At 39.5% G+C, this 20,985-nt stretch overlaps 1 protein-coding gene across 2 annotated transcripts; it reads right to left on the reverse strand.

Annotated features, from left to right (window-relative positions):
* Window positions 1-519: 519 nt before the first annotated feature.
* On the reverse strand, window positions 520-20,707 carry PAQR3 (progestin and adipoQ receptor family member 3). Of its 2 annotated transcripts, XM_032632273.1 has the most exons (7): window positions 20,332-20,707; window positions 16,913-17,075; window positions 12,421-12,576; window positions 9,324-9,521; window positions 7,116-7,206; window positions 3,288-3,436; window positions 520-640 (listed from the first exon to the last, which is right to left on the reverse strand). In XM_032632273.1, exons 1-6 carry the CDS (start codon window positions 20,514-20,516, stop codon window positions 3,294-3,296), a joined length of 936 nt encoding a protein of 311 aa, XP_032488164.1. In that variant the 5' UTR covers window positions 20,517-20,707; the 3' UTR covers window positions 520-640; window positions 3,288-3,293. The 2 variants fall into 2 exon arrangements, with proteins under 2 accessions (XP_032488164.1, XP_032488163.1); XM_032632272.1 differs by lacking the exon at window positions 520-640 and having other exon boundaries at window positions 706-3,436; window positions 20,332-20,699.
* Window positions 20,708-20,985: the final 278 nt, after the last annotated feature.

Here is a 20,985-nt window from a genome sequence, read left to right on the forward strand (position 1 = left end):
TGATAGTTCACTTTTGCTTTAGATAGTTGGCAGTACTGAATTTACACGTGTGTTCTGCAGTGTTTTTGATCCCGGGTTTGCAGAGCATGACTAGACCTTGGTGGCTATCATTCCTGTCCTCTTAAGGATGGCCGTTTCCCTGTTCATAAGAGACCCCCACTGTTGCTACCTCTCCTTTCTAAAAATGTTTTCTCAAAGGTAGTTTCAGTTTTGCATCATTCTCCCGCTATCCTACTAAGGAATTACGGTAGAGAATTTCAGGGGATGTTAGTACCCAATAGCATCCGTAGCTCTTTTCAGTGTAAACACAGTTATTGTGAAAATGCATGTAAAAGACGCTTCTGCCCCTCCCCTAACAGCTGAGCTGATTCTTCACCGCACACACTTCGGCAGGGGTAAAATTACCCGGAATGATAATTACAAGTGAATACAGACCTACTCAGCTCAGCAGGAATCCAGAAATGCAGGCTTTGCCCCTTGATATTTAATGCAGGGCAAAGGATATCTCTAGGTAGGTACCTGCCAAATGGAGAGCTGTACAGCTTTATGCCAGTCAATCACAATCTTCAAATCGGTTACTCTGTCCAGGCGGGATGCCTTTAAGATGTGACACACATTCCCTGAAGCTTCATTCCTGATTCTAAAATATGATTGTGAAGCTGTTACGTATTATAAAGAATGACAAGCAGCACTTAACATATTTAGTAAACGCAGTTTATTTACATAATAAATACATATTTTGCCATGCAGCTCGTGAACCGCACTCAGTGTAACAAGAAAGACAAGCACTATCTTGCTATTTGAAAGTGGTTTTATATAGAAAGATAATTCTCTTAGATGAATTAACTACAACCTTACAAATCACTATAGACAATTTAAAACAGCCATGAATAATTTTAAAATGTAAATCTGTAGGTAAAGAGCTTTTATAGTTTACACACTGGTAAAATTAAAACCAGTCTTTTTTAGTACTGTAGCTGAATAGTGTACTTCTAATCTTATTTTAATAAATCTACAAAACAAAAATAAATATACATTATTACAAGGCTCAGATTCATAGGCAATTTTTAAATATTCTTTAATGTTAACAACGTCTTAAAAATTTTGCCAGTAGTGATGTGCACACAGTAGGTGGTCAATAAATGCTGATATACAGAAGTGTTTATAGTTGACAGCAATCCACCTTCATTCATTCATTCCCTAATAAGTACATTATAGTAAAGATAAAAAGAACTTTCTTACAATATTTAATATTTTCATAAAAAGATGAAATGTTTACATGGTATAATTTAGTTCTCCTTTACAGTCAGACCTGTATGCTTTTCAAATTCAAGAACAGTCTTAAAGTATGGTCTTTTTATCGATTAATTCAGATGGCAAGTATTAAATAATTCATACACTACAACAAAAAATAAGACTATTTCTAAAAATGAAAAGAAAATGAAATTTAAAGTTCAATATGTTTTTATTTTGAGAAGATTTTATAATAAAAAAAATGGCACCAGACCTAAAATAACTAGACTTCTCCTCCTTTTTTATATTAATTATAACTACGCAGTATATCCTGTTTGACCAAAATGACAAAATATCTGTTTAAAAGCAATAATACCATGTAAGCCAATAAGGGATGCTTTAGGGAAAATATATCCTATTATCATTTCACCAAAATCTTCTTTCACTTAACATATGAATCAGATTTCTGGCCCTATGAGGTAAAGTGGCCATTTTCAAAGTGGCGTTCCATCATAATAAGGGGTATAATGTGGCGTGCCCTTAGCCTCCTGGGGGAGAATTCTCCTTGCTGAGATACTAGAATGGGGAATTCATATTCCAAAAACACTACACTGAAAAGAAATACAAAATTTCACAGATGCATAAACCGAGGCACATTAACTTCACATTCCAAATATCAGATGTATAAATGACATTTTGGGAATAAGCTTCACCATCAGTCAACACCTCCTGATACTTAGAAATTCCGATGTTCTGAAGATACACCAGTATTTAAAGCAGTTCATGTCAACCCATTAAGAAACTTGGGTAATATTTTATATTCCAATAAACAACATGTTTTTATGAATGACTGCTTTATGGGATTTAACTTATGCATATGAAAAGACCAGAGAACAAGAGTGCTATGTTGTATGATGGGGCAGCGAGATCTATTTTTTAAGTATATACAATGCAGTTTCAGGCCCAAATATTAGATAGTGTATATCAATACTGTGAGTTATCAGTGCAATACTAACACATGCATAAACAGAGAAAGACCAGAGCACGGGTGAATAATCATCTCATCAACTGGGGCATCTGCATGACTTTGTTCTAAGGCTTAAGGTTCATTTCAGGGTCAAGAACTGGGCCATCTGGATTCTATGCCCTTGAAAGTAGCACCCATGTACCTGGGAACCCCTATCACCAGGAACTTTAAGACTGCAAACTCAAGGGAAGTGAAAAGTCTTCTGTTATAGGAATTTTGGAACCCCAAATCTACCGTCTACTGCCAAGAGCTCAATTATTATATGGAATTAAATAATATTTGAAATGGAAAAGCTTAAATGGCTAATAACTTGGTTATTAGACCACAGAATTTGTTGCCTGGTCATGTAATCGGTTCTTAACATGACTTTTACCTGATGGGAAATGACGATGCACGTTCTTTTCCCTTTCTCAATGCCTCTCTCAACTTAAAGGAGAAGGTGTTTAAAGTTTTTCTTCTAGCAAACTAAAAAATCCAATGTTCCTAGGGAGAAGAGAACCTACAGCTGAAGGAAACACTATCTTAAGTGCCGGTTTCTCACAAACCATCCATTGACAGGCTAGCGATGACTCAAAGTCAATATCAGCTTGTGACAGGCTATCGCAAACCTTGCCTTGATTAGGCACTTAAACTTGATCATCTAGTCTACGTATCTCCTATTAAAGGAATCACACAAGAGGACTCCATTTTATAACGGAGGTGAGCCCTTCCTAAGGAAGTTAAGCTGGTGTTCAGTAAAAGGAGTACTATTTCTACACTGGCTTCACATTCATTGTCATTCAGATGTTTGTTATGAATGCCAACTAATTTTCACTTTCTGTACAAGCAGCAAATTAGCAGTCTTAAGGGCCCATAAAACAGTTACTCTTACAGATCCCCAAGTATATTTTTCCATTTTTCTAAAGTATTACTCATGATATATCAAACCAGAGGGAAAAGGAAAAACGAATGGGAATCTTAGAAATAGTGGGGTATACAACTCCCCGTTATATATTGCTTAATAACTGAACACACCAGGTGGCCATACCTGAATTCACAAATGTGAAACATAGTCAGGACAAGGCTTGCTATGTCTGTACTGCATGACATATACTGTTGACTGATGCCACCAATATAACATCACTACTGCAAGGACATGCCATATTTGGTGGCTTGATCCGAGGTAGTTTAGTTGTCCTGGAAGGGAAGGTAGAGAGAAAAGAATATTGACTGTAATTATTTTGATATTAAAATAAAAATATATTTCCATCTCTGGCCCTGGAAATATGACTGAGCAGCAACAAGATTTTGGCAGTCTCAGAGTATCTGGAGACCGACTGGAGATTAATTCAGACTGAAATGTTTTCTAAAAAAATGTTAATTCATATTTGAGTCTGACTGTAAGGTTTTAAATTCATTAAGTATACTGGTGAATTTTAGAAATACTATTCCAAATGTCTTTTCAAAATCAAGATGTGGTTAATTTTAGGAATTTGACCTTTTGTCTCCCATGTCTCAACTCACATACCTGGTGAAGAAAAGACATTACATGAGAGAAGCAGAGGATATTAGTGCTACAAATCATGGAGTTTATTAGGTATGAAGCAGATACACGGTTGTGTTTGGGTATAAGTCTACTTGAAGCACTTTTTATTTTAAGCAGGTGTGTAGGGAGAAAGCTCAGACCTGAATCTTGTGCTATCAGACTAATGGAACAATTTGCAAAATGTAATTAGTAATGAGTTAATTAACTAAGGCTGATTAGTTCATATACAACTTAGGAAAATTACTCCATTTCTCTTTGTGGTTAAACAAGTTTAAATTCCAAGGAGATTAAATAACTAACATGTGGGAAGCATCTTGGAAAACAACAAAATAAATAACAAAATACAGAGCCATAGACATTTAAATGTAAATAATTTTTTCTTACTCATGGTGCTTCTATGGTCATGTAATGTACTGGGTTGGCCAAAATGTTCGTTCGGGTTTTTCGTACTATTTTATGGGAAAACTCGAACGAACTTTTTGGCCAACCCTGTAAATATTCTCTAACCTTCTCTGTCTTCTCTTACCAAGAATAATAATCAGTATAGCAAGTAGATTTTAAAGTATAAGTCAACAGGATCTTTTCTGTGGAGGTTCTTAGCCACTTTTTGGTGCCATGGAACACTTTGACAGCCTAGTGAAGCTCATAGACTCATTTTTTTTTTTTTTTTCACTACGCGGGCCTCTCACTGCTGTGGCCTCTCCCACTGTGGAGCACAGGCTCCAGACGCGCAGGCCCAGCGACCATGGCTCACGGGCCTAGCCGCTCCGTGGCATGTGGGATCTTCCCGGACCGGGGCACGAACCCGCGTCCCCTGCATCGGCAGGTGGACTCTCAACCACTGCGCCACCAGGAAAGCCCCAATAGACTCATTTTTCAAAGCATAAAACACTGAGGATTATAAATAAAACTGATTAGTTTGTAATACAAGTATTACAGATTCACTGAATTCTGTCCATGGACATCTTGGGGATCCCTGACCCCTTAAATACCATTGTGATGTTTATATACTAAAAAAAAAAATTAACCTGAGCTGAAAGTAAGTTCTTAGGTTTAAATTTTTTGATTTCACAGTATTTGCCCACCATCTCACCACCACTACAACATGTTTCTCTTTAGAGCCAGGTAATAAATGAGGACTGGCCAGACAAGGAATGTTTCATTTTTTATGATCTCTGTATCTCTGCTCAAATGTACCTGTACTTGCACACATTCAGCTACATGGGGCATGTTTTATGTCAAGCTCATCTTGAGAAAAGTTAAGTTACATAACGTTTGACCTTTTATAGGTGCCCTATATCAGACAACTGGGAACTTAAAAAAAATTTTTTTGTAAATTTTTAAATTTATTTTTGGCTGCATTGGGTCTTCGTTGCTGCACGCGGGCTTTCTCTAGTTGCGGCGAGCGGGGGTTACTCTTCGCTGTGGTGCGCCAGCTTCTCATTGCGGTGGCTTCTCTTGTTGCAGAGCACAGGCTCTAGGCGCACAGGCTTCAGTAGCTGTAGTTGTGGCGCACGGGCTTAGTTGCTCCGCGGCATGTGGGATCTTCCTGAACCAGGGCTCGAACCTGTGTCCCCTGCACTGGCAGGCGGATTCTCAACCACCGCGCCACCAGGGAAGTCCCCAAGTAGGAACTTTTGATCTGAATATTTTAAGGCCTAAAAACACTATGTCCATAATCAGAGTGCAGACAACTTGCATTGGTTAATTTTCTACATCTATGATGAAGAAATTAATAATAAAATAATTATTAATAAAGTGATACAAAAATGTATTTTACCAAAACTGTTTTTTCTGAGGAGAATTCTGACCCTGCCTGGCAGATGGGTGGTCTTCAATTCAGGGACATGTCCTAGTTATGTTCCCAAATCCTAATGTTTATATTCAGGTTCTTCGTTGTAGTCCGTCCTTATTTAAAACTCAGTGGAGAAAAGTCAAGTGCAGAGAGGAATGCCTGAGGTTCTGCAGTCTATTCGTGCTCTAGTTCGGGGTTTCTCATCCTTTCTTCTTCCCCAACACACATGACGAGCGGCACAGTCCTATCTTTGATTCACTGTGGAAGAGGTTCTTAACCCAGGAGAAGGGAAGACAATTTGCAATTTGAATTTACACTGCTCCCCTACTTCTAGCCCCCAAACCGAAAGACCACTGCCTTATGTCTCTTGTTATTCTTGACTTGAGCCAAAGGTCACCTGGACTTGCATCATTCTGTCCCTTCCTAAGTCACATATTTCATTTATGAAACTGGGGTTGAGGGGCATCATAATAACAATTGCTAAGATTTACTGAGTGCTCACTACTCTCGAGGAACTGTGCTAAATGTTTCATGTGCACTTTCTCATCTAATCCACACAATGACCCCAAGAGAGAAATGTACTATCTTCATGTTTCAGAAGAGAAAACTGGGCTGAGAAAGCTTATGTGACTTATTTAGCTCATGCAGCTAGAAAGTGGCTGACGGGGGATTTGAACCCAAGCAGTCTGACTCCAGAGCTGAAGCTCCTAAACAAGCAAATACATGTTGTGGAGAACATTATTCACTCTACCCAGTGTCCTGTTAGTTATTTTCTATCAGAAGACGTTTTCCTCTGGACTGAAGAAGCAGGGAAATCTGTCCTTCTCTTAAGTTCCTGGATTGTGTGTATCTTGGGGACATGAAGACCCTTAACTTAGATTAATTTCCTCTTACCACTGGGTGCCAGGAAGCTGAAAGCCAGACTGATGGGCTTTCTTTTATAGAAACTTACGATAGATACATTATGAAGTAATCCTAAACCTGGCTTCTTTTCATTATCCTGTTATTTTCCTTTGCCTCTTGTTTGTTTTATGGATCTCGCACATATATTGATAAATTAATTTTTAAGCATAAGCTGGTACACAAAGAAGTAAATGGTAACTGCTAACTAGTGCTCCACAAAAAGCAGTGGCTGGGAGTTCATAATTGTGAAATGGTGGTGACCCTATCTACTGGAATCAACTCATATTGTGACAGTGAAAGACAAAGTCTGTGAAAGCCATTAGAAAGTTCAAGTTTTAGATAACATTTGAGAAGAGAAGAGCCATTCTGTAATCAATAATATTGGGGAAAAAATCTAAGTTTTGATGCTCTGAAACATATACCTCCACTATATATTTAGAATAAAGTTAGAAAACCATTATACAAGTGATACGTACCTGGAAAATACCTTAGATAACATTTGAGAAGAGAAGAGCCATTCTATAATCAATAATATTGGGAAAAAAAAATCTAAGTTTTGATGCTCTGAAACATATACCTCTAACTATATATTTAGAGTAAAGTTAGAAAACCATTATACAAGTGATACGTACCTGGAAAATACCTTTCTGGAACTTTGGAAATGTAGAATAGGAAAGCGAGAAGAGCAATCACATACATCACAATTACACGGGGTGCAAAGTCCTGAAAAGCAAAACATATTTTTCCACAGATCTTGCCTACTGTGATTGAATTCTCCATTTCTTATAAATCTAATTCACAGAATTAGACAACACACAGGAGCAGAATTCATAGGTGGGATTTAAGTGTGTTAAATCTGAATTGCTTTTGCAGACAGTCTCCAACGAGAGAAAGCTTGCTCTCAATACTTCAGGAAGCAGTCCAGAGGACTGGAACACAGAGACAACCCTAAAGGTCAGGGCACCAGGGCAGCTAAAGCTTCAACATAGTTTAGGTCCTAAGGGCGTCCAACTCCATCTATAACATAGGGTGGAATACGTATGGGAATGGAGTTGCCAGCTGAATACGGAGAGACTAAACAGTGATTTGTGGCTGGAAAGGAGCCAAGAGGCTTGGCCCAACAATGAAATCTGTTCCACACCCCAGATAAATGGCTCTCTTGAATACTACTCTACAAAGCTGTCCATCTCACAGCTCTCTTGGAAAGCGTTTCCTTGCTCTAAGAAAATCAGCCAGCTCTAATTTATACATGCTGTTCCTACTTCTGGTTATAAACCTAATTTACCAAGAAGCCATTTAAGAAAGAAAGACAGATTATTTCTCTTCCCTCTAACAGATATTTGAGAATCATCATGGGCCCCCTCCCCTAAATCCTATACCCTCAGACTAATCAACCTCAGATTCTGCAAACATTCTAGAACACAGCTTCACCCTGCCTCCCACAATTAGCTCTTTGGAACTTTTCATCTTTGGTTATGTGCCTCTCTTTCCATCTTTTTTTGCTGAACACAGGATTGTTCCCTTTTTTTTTTTTTTCCCCTTTTCTGAATTTCTTCAAAATCTACTGGCTTAATGGGTCTGGTTCTCTTTCTTTGTCACGATAAGCATAAAAGGATGTGTTTCCCTCATCCCAAAATTTCACTCACTTCTATGTCAGTACTTAGTTATTCATTTGTGGTTAGGATTAAATCTAGAGTGGCACTTCCCCATTCTATTTTCTGGGCATTGAAACTGTCAGAAAAATAATGTTTTCACAGATATCGGAATCACTGAAGTTAGTCCTCACTACTATCTCACCTTTCTCCTAATTTCCTAATCTTATAAAGAAAGCATCACCGTCATCCTCAAGTTGGCAAGATAGCCAGATCATATCACTCAATTCACTACACCACAGACTTCCTTTCTTTTTAGTTTTATATGCAGATGCTTTCCACCATGCTGTTGCCAACAGTACGTACGCCTACTTTTAGTCCCTCTCTTGTAAAAAAAAAATATATATAATTCCTTTGAATAAAACCTGCATTTAAATCCCTATATTCCAAAGGTCCCATTGCAACAAGTGTATGCGATTTCTTCTAGATTTCTTGGCATAATTAGTTATGTTAAAAATTCTCAAGTTTACTCTCTAGCACACACTTAAGGTATTTTTATATAAATCTCTAAGAACTTAAGTCTTACTTCTAATTCCCTTCTCAAGCATGCTGAGGAATTCTCACTGAGGTTCTTCCTAATGTACTCCAACTGTTCCCCCCATAATAACTAACTGTCTTTTATTTTTCAATATATTTTCCTTGCTGGGTGGAATATGCTCCCATGGCTCTAGCTACCAAGACAGTAATGACTGTCAAATCTCCATCACCAGTCTCAAACTCCAAGCTAAATCCTGACCCTATCTCCACCTCTACATCCCACGGGAAGCTCAAACTCAGGTCCAAGAAGAAATCCTTCCCAACTCCTTTTCCTCCACAAACAAACAAACAAATCAACTGCTCCTACTGGCATTATCCCTGCCTCAGATGACAAAGCTGGAAACCTGGGAGTCCTCCTCTACAGTAAGGACTTGGGTATTTACAACCTATGGGTAACAGAAAGACAATTAAGAATGCATCATCTCATAGAAATACATCTCAGAAGAAAACAGTTAGACTTCTATCACTACAAGGTATGTTTATTTATTTATATAGATGTGAAAAATTATTGCATCATTATGCAATTAGAAATGTGCCCTCAAATGACAAAGATCCACCTTCTTGGCCTGATTACATTACTTTACTGAAAGGAATAAAATTGAAAGGACAAAAAAAAAAAAATGGGAAAAATACTGACCACACCCAACCTACCTGTACAATAGGAGCACCGATTCCTCCATTGAGCCAAACCCAGTGAAGAGTAGGGATCACTCCGTATCCCGAAACAGAACAAAAGATGATAGAACGGAGCCTCTGCCACTGCTGTGTGAGGTAATTGGGATGAATCTGAGCAAAGAACACCGCCAGGATCATAGCAAGCACTGTGATCAAGTACACTTGACGCCAGTACTAGAATGAAAGGAAATCACATTTTAATTGTTATTAACAATAAGGGAAGGAAAAGAGTAATTTTCAGTTTTGGCTTCTACATTATACATTCTAAATTCTATTCATTTGGTATTTTCATTTCCAAACATGATTGCCTTCCTTCCTTAAAACAACGCATGTTGCGTACGACTGCTAGGTTTCTTAGGATGATAAACCAGATCCCAAAGTGAGCTGGTGAAGAACATATTTATTCACACAAAAGCATCTCCTGAGTACCTATTATAGGCCGAGGCAATATAAGTCTTGTGGAAACAAAGACGACTATGACAGGGGCTCTCTCAGTGGGTGAGCTCATAGGCTATGAGAGGGGCAGACATATAAACCAATGATTATAATCTAATGATAAGTACTGTAACTGGGCTGTGAAGAGAATGTTGTAGAACTACAGAAGAGGGAGCAATTGATACCTGGATTAGCTAAAAAATGCTTCACAGAGGAAATGACATCTCAGCTGGGGCTTGAGGAATACATAAGATTTTCACGAGAAGAGGGAGCTCTCAAGGAAAAGGAACAGCACACAGAGCAAGGAAGTTTTACAAAGGGAGGCTGAAAGGCAGATGTACTGTCAGGCTAAGTATTTGTACTTTATCATGCTGGCACTGAGGGAATAGCAGAGTCCTTGAAGAATGAGATGACATGGTTGTTTTTCCAACTGACTTATTAGAATAACTCTGACATCAGTGAAAAATAGAGATGACAGGAAGCCAGCTAGCCGATATTATTATAGAATAATTGATTCAAGGAGAAAATAGGAGCATGGACTTTTGTTGAGCAAGGTAGATGTCTGAGAGGGCAGTAGAGGATGGCTCAACTGTTTCTAGTATGAAAGGCCATGCAAATGGCTTGTACTAATAAGCAAATGAACAAAGACGATCCAGAGTGAGTGTGTGTGTGTGTGTGTGTGTTGGGGGGGAGAAAATGGGGAAGCATGAAAGAATGTTCATTTAAAAATATATCAAGTTTGAAGGACTTATAGAATATTTAGGTATCTAAACGAGCAGTTGAAAAGCTGGTCTTGACGCTCAAAAGTTAGCATCACCTAGGACAGAGTTCTTAACCCGGGCTCCAAGGACTTCTCTGGGACCATTACACTTCTTGAAATTCACACGTCAAAATGACAGGTCAGTCTGTGCCCAAACGCACATTATCCGGGATGGAGGGTCCATAGTTTTCAATCTCATTCTCAAAGCAGTCTGTGTTCCTTAAAAGGTAAAGAGCCACTATAGCAACTGAATATTTGGAAATGATAAGATACCAGAGGGAAGAAAACTTTTCCTTTTAAATGATCATGGACTGTATTAGCTCTAACAGTCCTTTTTTTTTTTCTCTTTAATCTACCTTGGACTTCTAGTTTTTCTGAAAAGAGATTTACAAAAAGTGTCCCACTAGTCTCTTTGATGATCAGATATATTTGGGAAGAGGTAAACAAAAAACAGGTTTCAGAGAAATACATAATAAGCAAAACAATTCTAATATTACATGACTGTACTCACAAGCCTTTTATTTTTAAAGATACAGTTTCATGCAAAATGAATAAGTTGTGAAAGGTGAGTAGATATGAATAGTTTACTATTAAAACCAAATCAATTTACAAGGTAAATGGCATGTACATTTAATTTTAAGCTTATGTTCCAACGTAATCAGGCCTAAAAAGCAAATGGCTCACGTATAAGTGGCTACAATTAATAATGTTCTTACATTCAAACCAAATTATGATTTTTCGCTTTGCTAGTTTTACACTCCAGCAGTGTTGACAGTTTTCTATTATTGCGTAGCAACAAAGGTCCTACTTAAGAATTCCCAACAGTCAGAGGACCCCTGCACTGCAGCCAATCCTCCTAGAAAGTGAAGGCTGGGGATATGGCTTGGACCACCTGCTCCACGGGGAGGGCTCGGGCACGACAGGCTCTACTCCTGTGACTAGTAGGCACACTGCACCTGGGAGAGCGGCTCAGTCTTGGCTCTGAAAGGGAAGGAACTAAAAGGATAAACAGAAAACAAAAACAAACGTATGGTAGGAGAGCAGGAGGAAAAGAGAGTAGGGTCAATGGGGACTTTCTGAATGGGAGGCCTTGAGATGTACTGAGCCCTCAGGAAGATTCAGTTTGCCTTCTTGGCTGGGACATGAGGAGAGGAGGTAGTTTGGTTGGCCAACATATTTAGATCAGTTGCTGTATAATTTGATCACAGTGTTTCAAATGCTGCTTTGCACAAGGCAAAAACTGACTTTTGTAACTTTAGGGTCAGAAAGAAGAGTTGATCTAGAACTCACAATAGACACATGTTTGTTAAAGACACTCACAACCCATCTGGTCTGTCTCTAGACCTGCCTCCAAATATAAGACTAAGGAAAGGAAAACATATTTCTTATATAAGAATACGGGTCAACACACTCGCAGATATACCTTTTGTTTTTTTCTCACTGAGAGAGGAGTAAAGGTTAAGAAGGGAAAATGGAAAGCAGCAGCTAACTTCATAATTTTAACAAGTGCTAACTTTACCTTCAACTCTATAGACACAAAAATAAAAGACATATAATGAACATCTGAGGAACCATGTAGCTATATGGGTTTAGTGGGGAAACATTAATAATTTAATGTTTACGTTAAGTTTCAGAAAATAACAACATATATATATTATTTTCCATTCCTTTCCAGGTTAGTGAAGGGAATAGGAACTGATAATAGTTGTTAGAAATCACAGGGTCCTTTTGAAAAAGGAGTTTATGCCTCCACCAGACTTTCGTTTCTTCTATAAGTTAGTTAATTATGTGCTTATTCAGAAGTTCAAGGGAACCATGGCAAGAACACCCAAGACCTATATAAGAAAGGTAGAATGTAAAATGTTTTAAGTTACTTACGTTATTACAATAAAATGCATAAAATACGCCAGAGACATAGCAGCCCAGTATTCCAATAGAAATTCCTGCATAATCTAATGCCATCCATCTTCGACAGGTTTTTTCTGATCGATGGCAGGAAAAAAGATGATAGCCCACAGAGCAAAGCATACAGATCTATGGAAAATAAAACAAATCTTAGCAAAGTGAAACAAACAAACAAAAACACAAAAGCAACTCATGCATGACGTTCAGCAGCAAGTCCAGGCTTTTCAGCCAAAGAGACCTGGACATGGACCTTAGCTTTGTGCCTGACTGTATGTCATTTCCCTAAGCCTCAGTTCCTCATGGGTAAAATGGGGACAATAGTCATAAAGAAAGAAATCTATAATGATAACTACTTTATAACATAAAAAATTTAATGAACAGTGCAGTAGAAGGAAATCTACTGAAGCTTATTTTGATCTATGAATAAGCTTCCTTTCAAAAACTACTTACTACAGAATACATGTCCTTAAAGAAAAATAAACCAAAGAATATGGAATTGTATGATGTAAAAAAAAATAAACCCCTCCCAGTCAATCTATTCTCCAGTGGGAGCCACTGATAACTTCTTTTTTGTGTCCTTCCAGATATTTTCAATAAACATATCAAACACCTATGATATAGAAGTCCACACACACGAGAACACCATATATACTTCTTAATCAAACGGAATCATACAGTCTGTTCTGCTATTTGTTTTTTTCACTTAATTTAAGACCTTTTATGTCTGTATGAGACTTCATTGTATAGAGTTTACTTCTAAGTTAAACATAGCTTTGCTGCGTTCAAGGAAAAATAATTATGACTTATGCTGACTTTATACGTTATCAGATTGAGAGCAAAGCTAATGTAATTCTATCAGTTACTCTGAAGATTGATAAGGTTTCTACAGCTGAACTCCCTCTAGCCATTAAATACCTACTGCGTGTTTACAGTGGGGATACAAAGATGAAACCTCTACTCTCAAAGAGATTTTTCAGAAACAAGTGAACAAATGGTGATATAGGAAGTCCTATAGGAAAAGTCAGTGCAGAGCACAGTTAGAAAATAGAGGAGGGAGAGTACCAGGTCTGTGGGTGCATGTGTGTACTTGTGGGTGGGAGTGGTGGGCAGAAAAGAGCTACATATTTCATAGGAGGGTTGCCACCTGAGCTGCACCTTAAGTTGACCTGGCATTCATCAAGGACATAAATAAAGGTGTGCACAGGTTTACTGGAGGGCCCATAGGAAAAGCAGCATACTGAGAAGCACAGCATCATTAAGGAATGCTATGTGGCCTTCTTCATGATATGATTATGACAGATCCTATACATCAAGGAGTTTTAACCTCAGTATTATGGGCTGTGTGATACTTCTGAAAATTTTAAGTGCACCCTTACAGAAAGGCTGAGATGAGAGGTTACAGGCATAGCCCTAGGAAGCAATGACTAGAGCCTACACTAAGCCAGGGACAGTGGGGGTAGGGAAAATGGGCCAGATAAATGGTCATCTCGCTATTCTGCAGTCTGACCATTAAACAAACCTAAGTCCCCAGAGCCTCAATATCAATATTCGAAACAAGGTTCCTAGCCACAATCTCATTTCTTCATCCACTATCTAAAATCCTTAACAGTCTGTGGCTTTGGCTATTACAAGTCAGAGTTTATTGACCCAATTAAACATAACTCTAAGAAGCCTGGTTATTTGTTTTCTCTGATTATCCCTGAGATAAAACACAGTAAATTCAGAGAGCATGAAGGTGTATATTCTCACTGACAGGGAAAGATCTCATTATCACAATGCTGAGTGACACAAAACAGCAAGCACAGAGATGACCACAGCTCAGAAGGAGGTAGATAGGAAAGGCAGGCAGGCAGGTGTGAGGCAGCTGTGATACACAAACGTCTGGAGGAAGCTGAACCCAAATGTCAAATGTGGAAGTGGAATTTCAAATGACTTTTACTTTCTTCCAAATACTTTTGTGTTTGCTTGAATTTCTACATGAGTTTATGTTATAGTAATAATAACAACAATAAAGCTAATTTCATTGTGAAAAGGTAAATAAAAGTGGAAAGAGAAAAACTACAGTATCAAGAGGAAAGTAAAATATATGGTATTCATAGAGAACATCTGAGTTTTAGAAAAGTTAACCCAGACTCAGTATGTTCTGTTTTAAAAGGGACGTGTTGTTAGAGTTGCTTAAAAAACTGACTGAAAAATTATCTGGCATTGAGTATGTCTCCGTTTTCTGGAAAGTTTCCTTCTGTGGAGTATCTCACTCCATCCAGGTGGACAGGTAATTACAGTATGACATCCTACATCTAAGCTCCTTGCCATGAGAACCAAATGCCTCGGGATCCGGCTCCTGCCTATCTCTCCAGCCTTACCTTTCTCCATTTTCCTAGGGTTTAACCACAAACACCAGCACATACAGGTCCAGAAAGTGCTAAGCTGTCTCTTGCTTCTGGGCCTTCAGGCACTCTTTTTTCTGCTTCATCGCCCTGCCTCACTCTCCCTTCTGCTCACCTATCTGGGTGACTTGATCTTTATGACAGGCTGGTTTTGTTCAGCACTGTATTCCCGATGCCTGGCTTAGTGCCTGGATATGGATAAGAGGTGTTAAAAAGATATTTCTTGAACTGAATGTTAATGAACTGAATCTAGGGAAAGGTGTTCTCAGATTCTATTCTTCTCTAAGATAGAAAGACTTCAAAGCCCCTAAAATTACATTCTACTATTCAGAATGTACTCTATTAAAAAAATCTGGTTGGTAGGCAAGCACTGAGCATGTAAAAAGGGTAGAAGTAAAAATGTTATATCTTTAAAAAATTAAATGTAAATCAATATTAATACATATATTTATGGTTTACCATGCTGCCTGCTAACTCTAAGAGTTTGGGGAAATTGGGTGAACAAGTTATAATTTCATAAACATAATAAAAATGGTATCTGTAAGTAGGAAAAATGTGCTCGTTTGTCTTTAGAAGCTGTACTGTGTGTAACAGAAAGATCAGTGCACTAGCAGTTAGGAGAAGAGGATCCTACTGCCCTGTTGAACAATCCAAGTCACTCTAACCACTTTGGGTGTTTCTTCACTGGCAATTGTTTTAATTATTTCGTCTTCTCAGTTTTGCAATGCACTGCTTTCTTAAACCATTATGAAAATGAATGTGTGTTCCCTGAAATAACATCAGCTGTGGCTGGGTGGATAAAGGGCAGGCCTGGGGTAGAGGAAAACATGTGGGATCCTCAAAGGAAATAATATCTGTATAACAGTAGACTATAAACCAATTTTTCTTATATTAAGCACATCTTAGTCTATAAGATACATCTAAAAATTAAGTATGGAGAAATTGATTCATTTCCATTTTAAAAATTGGGATAGATTTTAAAGAGCTGTTTAGGCTCCAGTCAGGACAAAAATTAAACCTGAGAAAGAGTATACTTTAAAAAACACTTAAAGAAAAAATAATTTTCTAATAAGAACACAAAAATACAGAGTATTCTTCCCCTCAAAGAAATTTAAAATATGGTTCTAGGAGCTAGAATTAGAAGAAAAGGGGGAGAGAGATGTTCCCAGTGTGTTTCTTGATCATGTAAGTCCAAAGTTTTGAGTCAAATGATGAAGGCCTGAAACTGACTATTACACAATGAAAGCAACACCTGTGCCATTTACTTATCGATTCCCCTCTCAGAGTAGCAGCAGGTTAACTGCAGGGAGTGCTGGCCTCCGTTTGGAGGGAGAGGCATGACAGCTTTTTCTTTTCATTTTTATGATTTTTTTTTGTACTCTCTTCATTTTTTTTTTTAAATTTAAAAAATATCAACTGGATTTTGGTCCACGTTAGTTTTCCTTTTCAGAATTACCTGTTTGAAAAATTATTAAACATAACTTTTAAAGGCACTTTGTTACAGATCCCGGAAGAAAAATTAAAGTGCTGAGGAACACATACAAGAGGCTACAGAGGAGAAGAAACTGAAAGTATCTGAAATCAGGCACGTGCAAAAGGCCCAAAGGAAATTAACATTAAAGTGAGAGAAAAGATTAATAGCAACAAAACAAGACATTAAAACTAAGACAGTATGGAAACAACAAATACAAAAGGCATAGACATATAAAAGATGAGAAATCTTCCCAAACAAGTTTTAAGCAGACAACAGAGTTCTACTTCAGTCGGCAAACACAGTACAGAGTTTCCTATCTTTGTATTAATCTTAAAGCAGAGAGGTCTAAAAAAAGGAAGAGAAAAGAAAGAAATTTTCTCAATCTTTAAAACTTACTGGATTTCAAATATACTCTAATAACATCCAAATACACTCTCATAAAAACATACTCTGGATGCTTATATTATGAAAGTGAATAAGCTAAAACCTATATGCTACTTGGGGGCTCTTTAAAGCAAGTTGTGGGTGTGAAGTAAGGTCACCTGCCCAAGCTTGTCTGACTAAAGTTCTCTTTACCAGTAATAGTGTTTGTGAAATGACTTACCTGGAAGCAGAAAAGGCAAATAGAACAAATTACAAAGTCTTCTCTGGATGCACTTGCTGAAGGTAACACAGATGTCATGTCATATATTCCCAGTGTGAAGAAGAGAAAGAAACCCAGCAAATGACTCCAGATGTTTACCGTCTCATTAGATAAAATAAACAAACTGGAAAAAACCAAAAGTGCAGCTCAGATTCATATCTGTTCGCTCACTGTCAGCATTTAAAAGGTTATGGACAATTTTGGGGATTATCTAATACGTGCTACTTTAAGCCCTTAACCCCATCTTTACCTTTCTAAATTTGATATACCATCTCCATCAATCCTGGGATCTTACAGTTTCTTCTTGCTCACCTCTATTATACTTACCATTTCCTTCCTCAATTAGAGTTACTTACGTATAAATTCCACCTCATCCTCCAGCTTATCAACTCCCTGACGGCTGGCATGATTCATCTTTATGACACTACTGTTCCAAGCACAGTGTCTTGGTCAGATTAGATGCTAAATGTCTACAGAAATGAATGAGCAGATTAAAACTGGGTGCTAGCTGCCATACTCTGACACTCAGTAATAGGTATCTGAAAACCCGCTAAGTATAAGGTTAGGCACAAACTTAAAATACCTTTTTAGTACTCATTACATGCAAGTGCAAAGTTAAATGGACTTGAGAGAAGCAGGATAAATGCAAATGGATCCACTGGAAATGTCCTTTAAGACAGGCATTCTGCAACAACTTTGCTGTGGTTGTTTTGAAACCAAACTAGTTTCCAGGTGGCATGAGTTTATTCCTTTTTTGGAACGACAGGAGGTTACTTCTACTATCAGTACTAATTGCCCTCTTTCAATACGCCCTAACTGGTTTGAGTTTAAGTAGTCCTGGCAGTGCAGGCCGGTGCAGAGTGTTCCCGGCCGACCAGGAGTCAGGAGGCTCACTGTCCCTTCACTCCCACCCTGGGCAACAAATTAGCTCTGGGATCATGAGCAAGTCACTTAACGTCTCTGGCTTCAATTTCTCCATCTCTAAAACAAGGGAGCTGGATTAGATGCTGCTGCAAGTCTCTTCCAGCTCCTTCCTTAATTTTGTGAAATGTTTCTCCAGCTGTGGATAAGACTCATCAGATTATCAAAAGAAAGGTGATGTCATGACTAAAGGTTAAAATCCTCTTGCAAAATCTAATCTTTTGTTTAAACTAAAGTCTTTGACCTTCGCTGATTCAGAATCCTTATTGGTAAGCACTAACGTATAACTCTAATACTGAATTTGCAGCAGTCACCATGGTTCATATTTTCCCATGTCATAAACATAGCAGGGTCTCACACAATCAGATGATCACCAAGGATAAAGTGGCTCCTGTATCATGGATTTCAGGCTTTATCCTGTATAAGCATCAAGTATAAAAACTACTTATACTGGGGAGTGGGGGAAGAGATGCAGGGATGTGAGGAGACACATCTAACCCCAGGACTGTTTGACAGCCAATACCACATTCTGCCTGTTGCCTCAGAACTTTTCATTTGGTGAAACCCAGTATAACCTGATTAACTGAGCAGAGAGGCATAATCTTGACATGTTCCTTCCAAACTAAGAGAGTATTGGCAGAACAGTTGTGACGTACAAAACCTCTCCTTATATCCAAAATGTGTCCTCGTCCCTCTAGACAAAGGGCAAAAGCTGAACCTGGAAAAGACCAAGCTGATGGGAAGAGCACTTAGCAGAATATCCCCTGTAGGGGATCTACTCTTATTCTATGAGAAGTTAGACCTATACTCTGTTCTGCTTCAAAATCAACAATCAACTTCATCATCATCATCATCTATTTGGCTTCAAATTCAATGACCATGGTGATAACAAGTCACCATTTATTGAGTGCTTATTATGTACCAGGCTCTGTGTAGCATTTTACATACACAATCCCATTTCGTCCTTACTACTTTCTGAGGCATATACTGTAATTACCCTCACTTTTACAAATGGGGAAAATAAGGCTGGGAGAGGCTAACTTTTGTTCAAGGTCCCACAGCTGTTAAGTGGCAGATCTGCACACCCAAGTCTTTTTTACTCAACAGCCCAAGATCTAAAGCACTATATTTCACTCCTTAATCCATGAAATTTGGACCCTAATATTAGAATGCAGAGGTGGGTATAAAACTATTTAAGGCAACTGACTACCTGCTCTATCCTTATGGAACTCTACATCCACAGCAGGGCCCAGCTCTGATTTCTTGTGTAATAACTTATGCAAAGGAGTCAATGGGGAGGAAAATGGCACTCAGGATTCAAATTGTGAAGTACTGTGGGCCATGCATCGAAGCCAAGTAGGGATGGACAGTGATGTCACCTTGTGACCCTGAGTCAGAGAGGCAATTTAAAGGCAAGCAGGGCAAAGGAACTGGGGTAAGACCACGCCAAAAACAAGATCAAGAATCAAACACGTGGTTGCTGCTTGAACAATTCAATGGCTCACATTCCAGCAGTGGGGTCACTACAGTGACCTGGAGCTAAGCAACATGGGTATCTTAATTCTCTTAAAGTGGGGTCCTGTAATTAAGTACATATAGGGAGTTTTAACAGAAAGCTAGTCGAAGAACTAGAACACTAATTTTTCAGTTTTGTTTTTTTAAACCCAGGCTTTCAAGGGACTCAATTTTAAGAGTTTAAATGATGACGGAATTCCTTTTTTGAAGACACTTCTATAGTGCTCTAGTGGAGGGCAGTGCCTGTTATAGGCTCTCTTTGCTATAGTGCTTTTCCCACACAGCGTTTCTTCACAATGGTTATTATGTAATAGTATAACTAGCTCTTTAATGTGTGTCACCCAGGCTAGACCTCATTATTTTCATGAGAACAAGGGCCATACCTGCTGTTCTTTGCAGGACCTGGTAGGGTGCCTGGCACCTAGCAGGGGTTCCATACTATCTGCTGAATGAATAAACCAGGATTTCTAAATGTATGGCATTGTGAACTTGTTTCCTATTATACAGGCACTTATCTGGCCCCAAACATCTGAATTTCCATAGGGCTGTCTTAAAAATAAACAAAGCTTTGGTATACACAGGGGCAAGTATGGCTCAGTCATTGTCAGTGGGGTCGATTCCAACATGTAGCCCAATAAGCACCAAATGGAATAAAGGATGTAAAAATTCCTTTGTAAAGAGCAAAGCCCCACAGGAGTTAGTGATTATGACCATTGTTACTATCATTAGTCCATGGATCAAGTAGCCCGGTGGCGGAAGAAGGAAAGACAACGAGAAAGGAGAGGTGGCAGAAAGGGATGAAAAGGTTGGGACAGCTAGGAAATGATGGGCACGGAGAAACGCGGGGAAAGCAGCAGGCGGACCAGACAAAAAGGCTGTAGGTGAGGAGGAGGGGCCGCCGGCGCGCCCCCCAGGCGCACCCAGCGGAGGCGGCCAGACTGTACCTTTTGATACACAGCCTGGAGGGCAGGTAGGCCCGGTAGCCGTCGGTGATGTACGGGTTGTCCTTGAGGGACACGGGGATCTGCTCGTAGGTGTAGAGGCGGATGCCGCGGGGCACCAGGACGGGCCAGTACTGGTAGCTGCCCAGCTCGATATAATGTGCGCTCTTCAGCAGCTTCTGATGCATCCTTCCTGGCCGCCGCCGCTCCCCAAGCGGGGAGCTTGCCCAGGCCCCGCCTCCCCGGGGAGGGGGCTTTGCCCCCGCAGCCCCCGCCCCGGAGCCCGGACGTGGCGCGAGGTCCTACGGCCCTGCCTTTGCCCAGGCCGGGCTCCGCTCACAGGGCGGCCACCGCCGTCAGCACCCCGGCGGACCCGGCGGCGTCGCAGCCCTCCCTGACGTCAGCACGCCGCGGCGGGCCCCGCCCCTCGGACCTGGCTGAGGCCGGCGCGGCTGGGAAGGGGGCGGGGCCGCAGTCCGCGCGTGTGCGCCTGTAAGCAAGGACCTGCGGGATTCGCCCGGGGCTCACGGGCAGCTCGAGCGCGTACGGGCGGCGGCAGGCCTCTCCTGTTCCGTGAGAAGAGCGCGGTACTGTACAGCGAATTCAAGTGGTTTTTTTCCTTATTCTGTTTTTAATTAGAAGCAATATGTGTTACAT

Source organism: Phocoena sinus, chromosome 5 (genome assembly GCF_008692025.1).
Source record: "Phocoena sinus isolate mPhoSin1 chromosome 5, mPhoSin1.pri, whole genome shotgun sequence".
Classification (NCBI taxonomy): Eukaryota; Metazoa; Chordata; class Mammalia; order Artiodactyla; family Phocoenidae; genus Phocoena; species Phocoena sinus.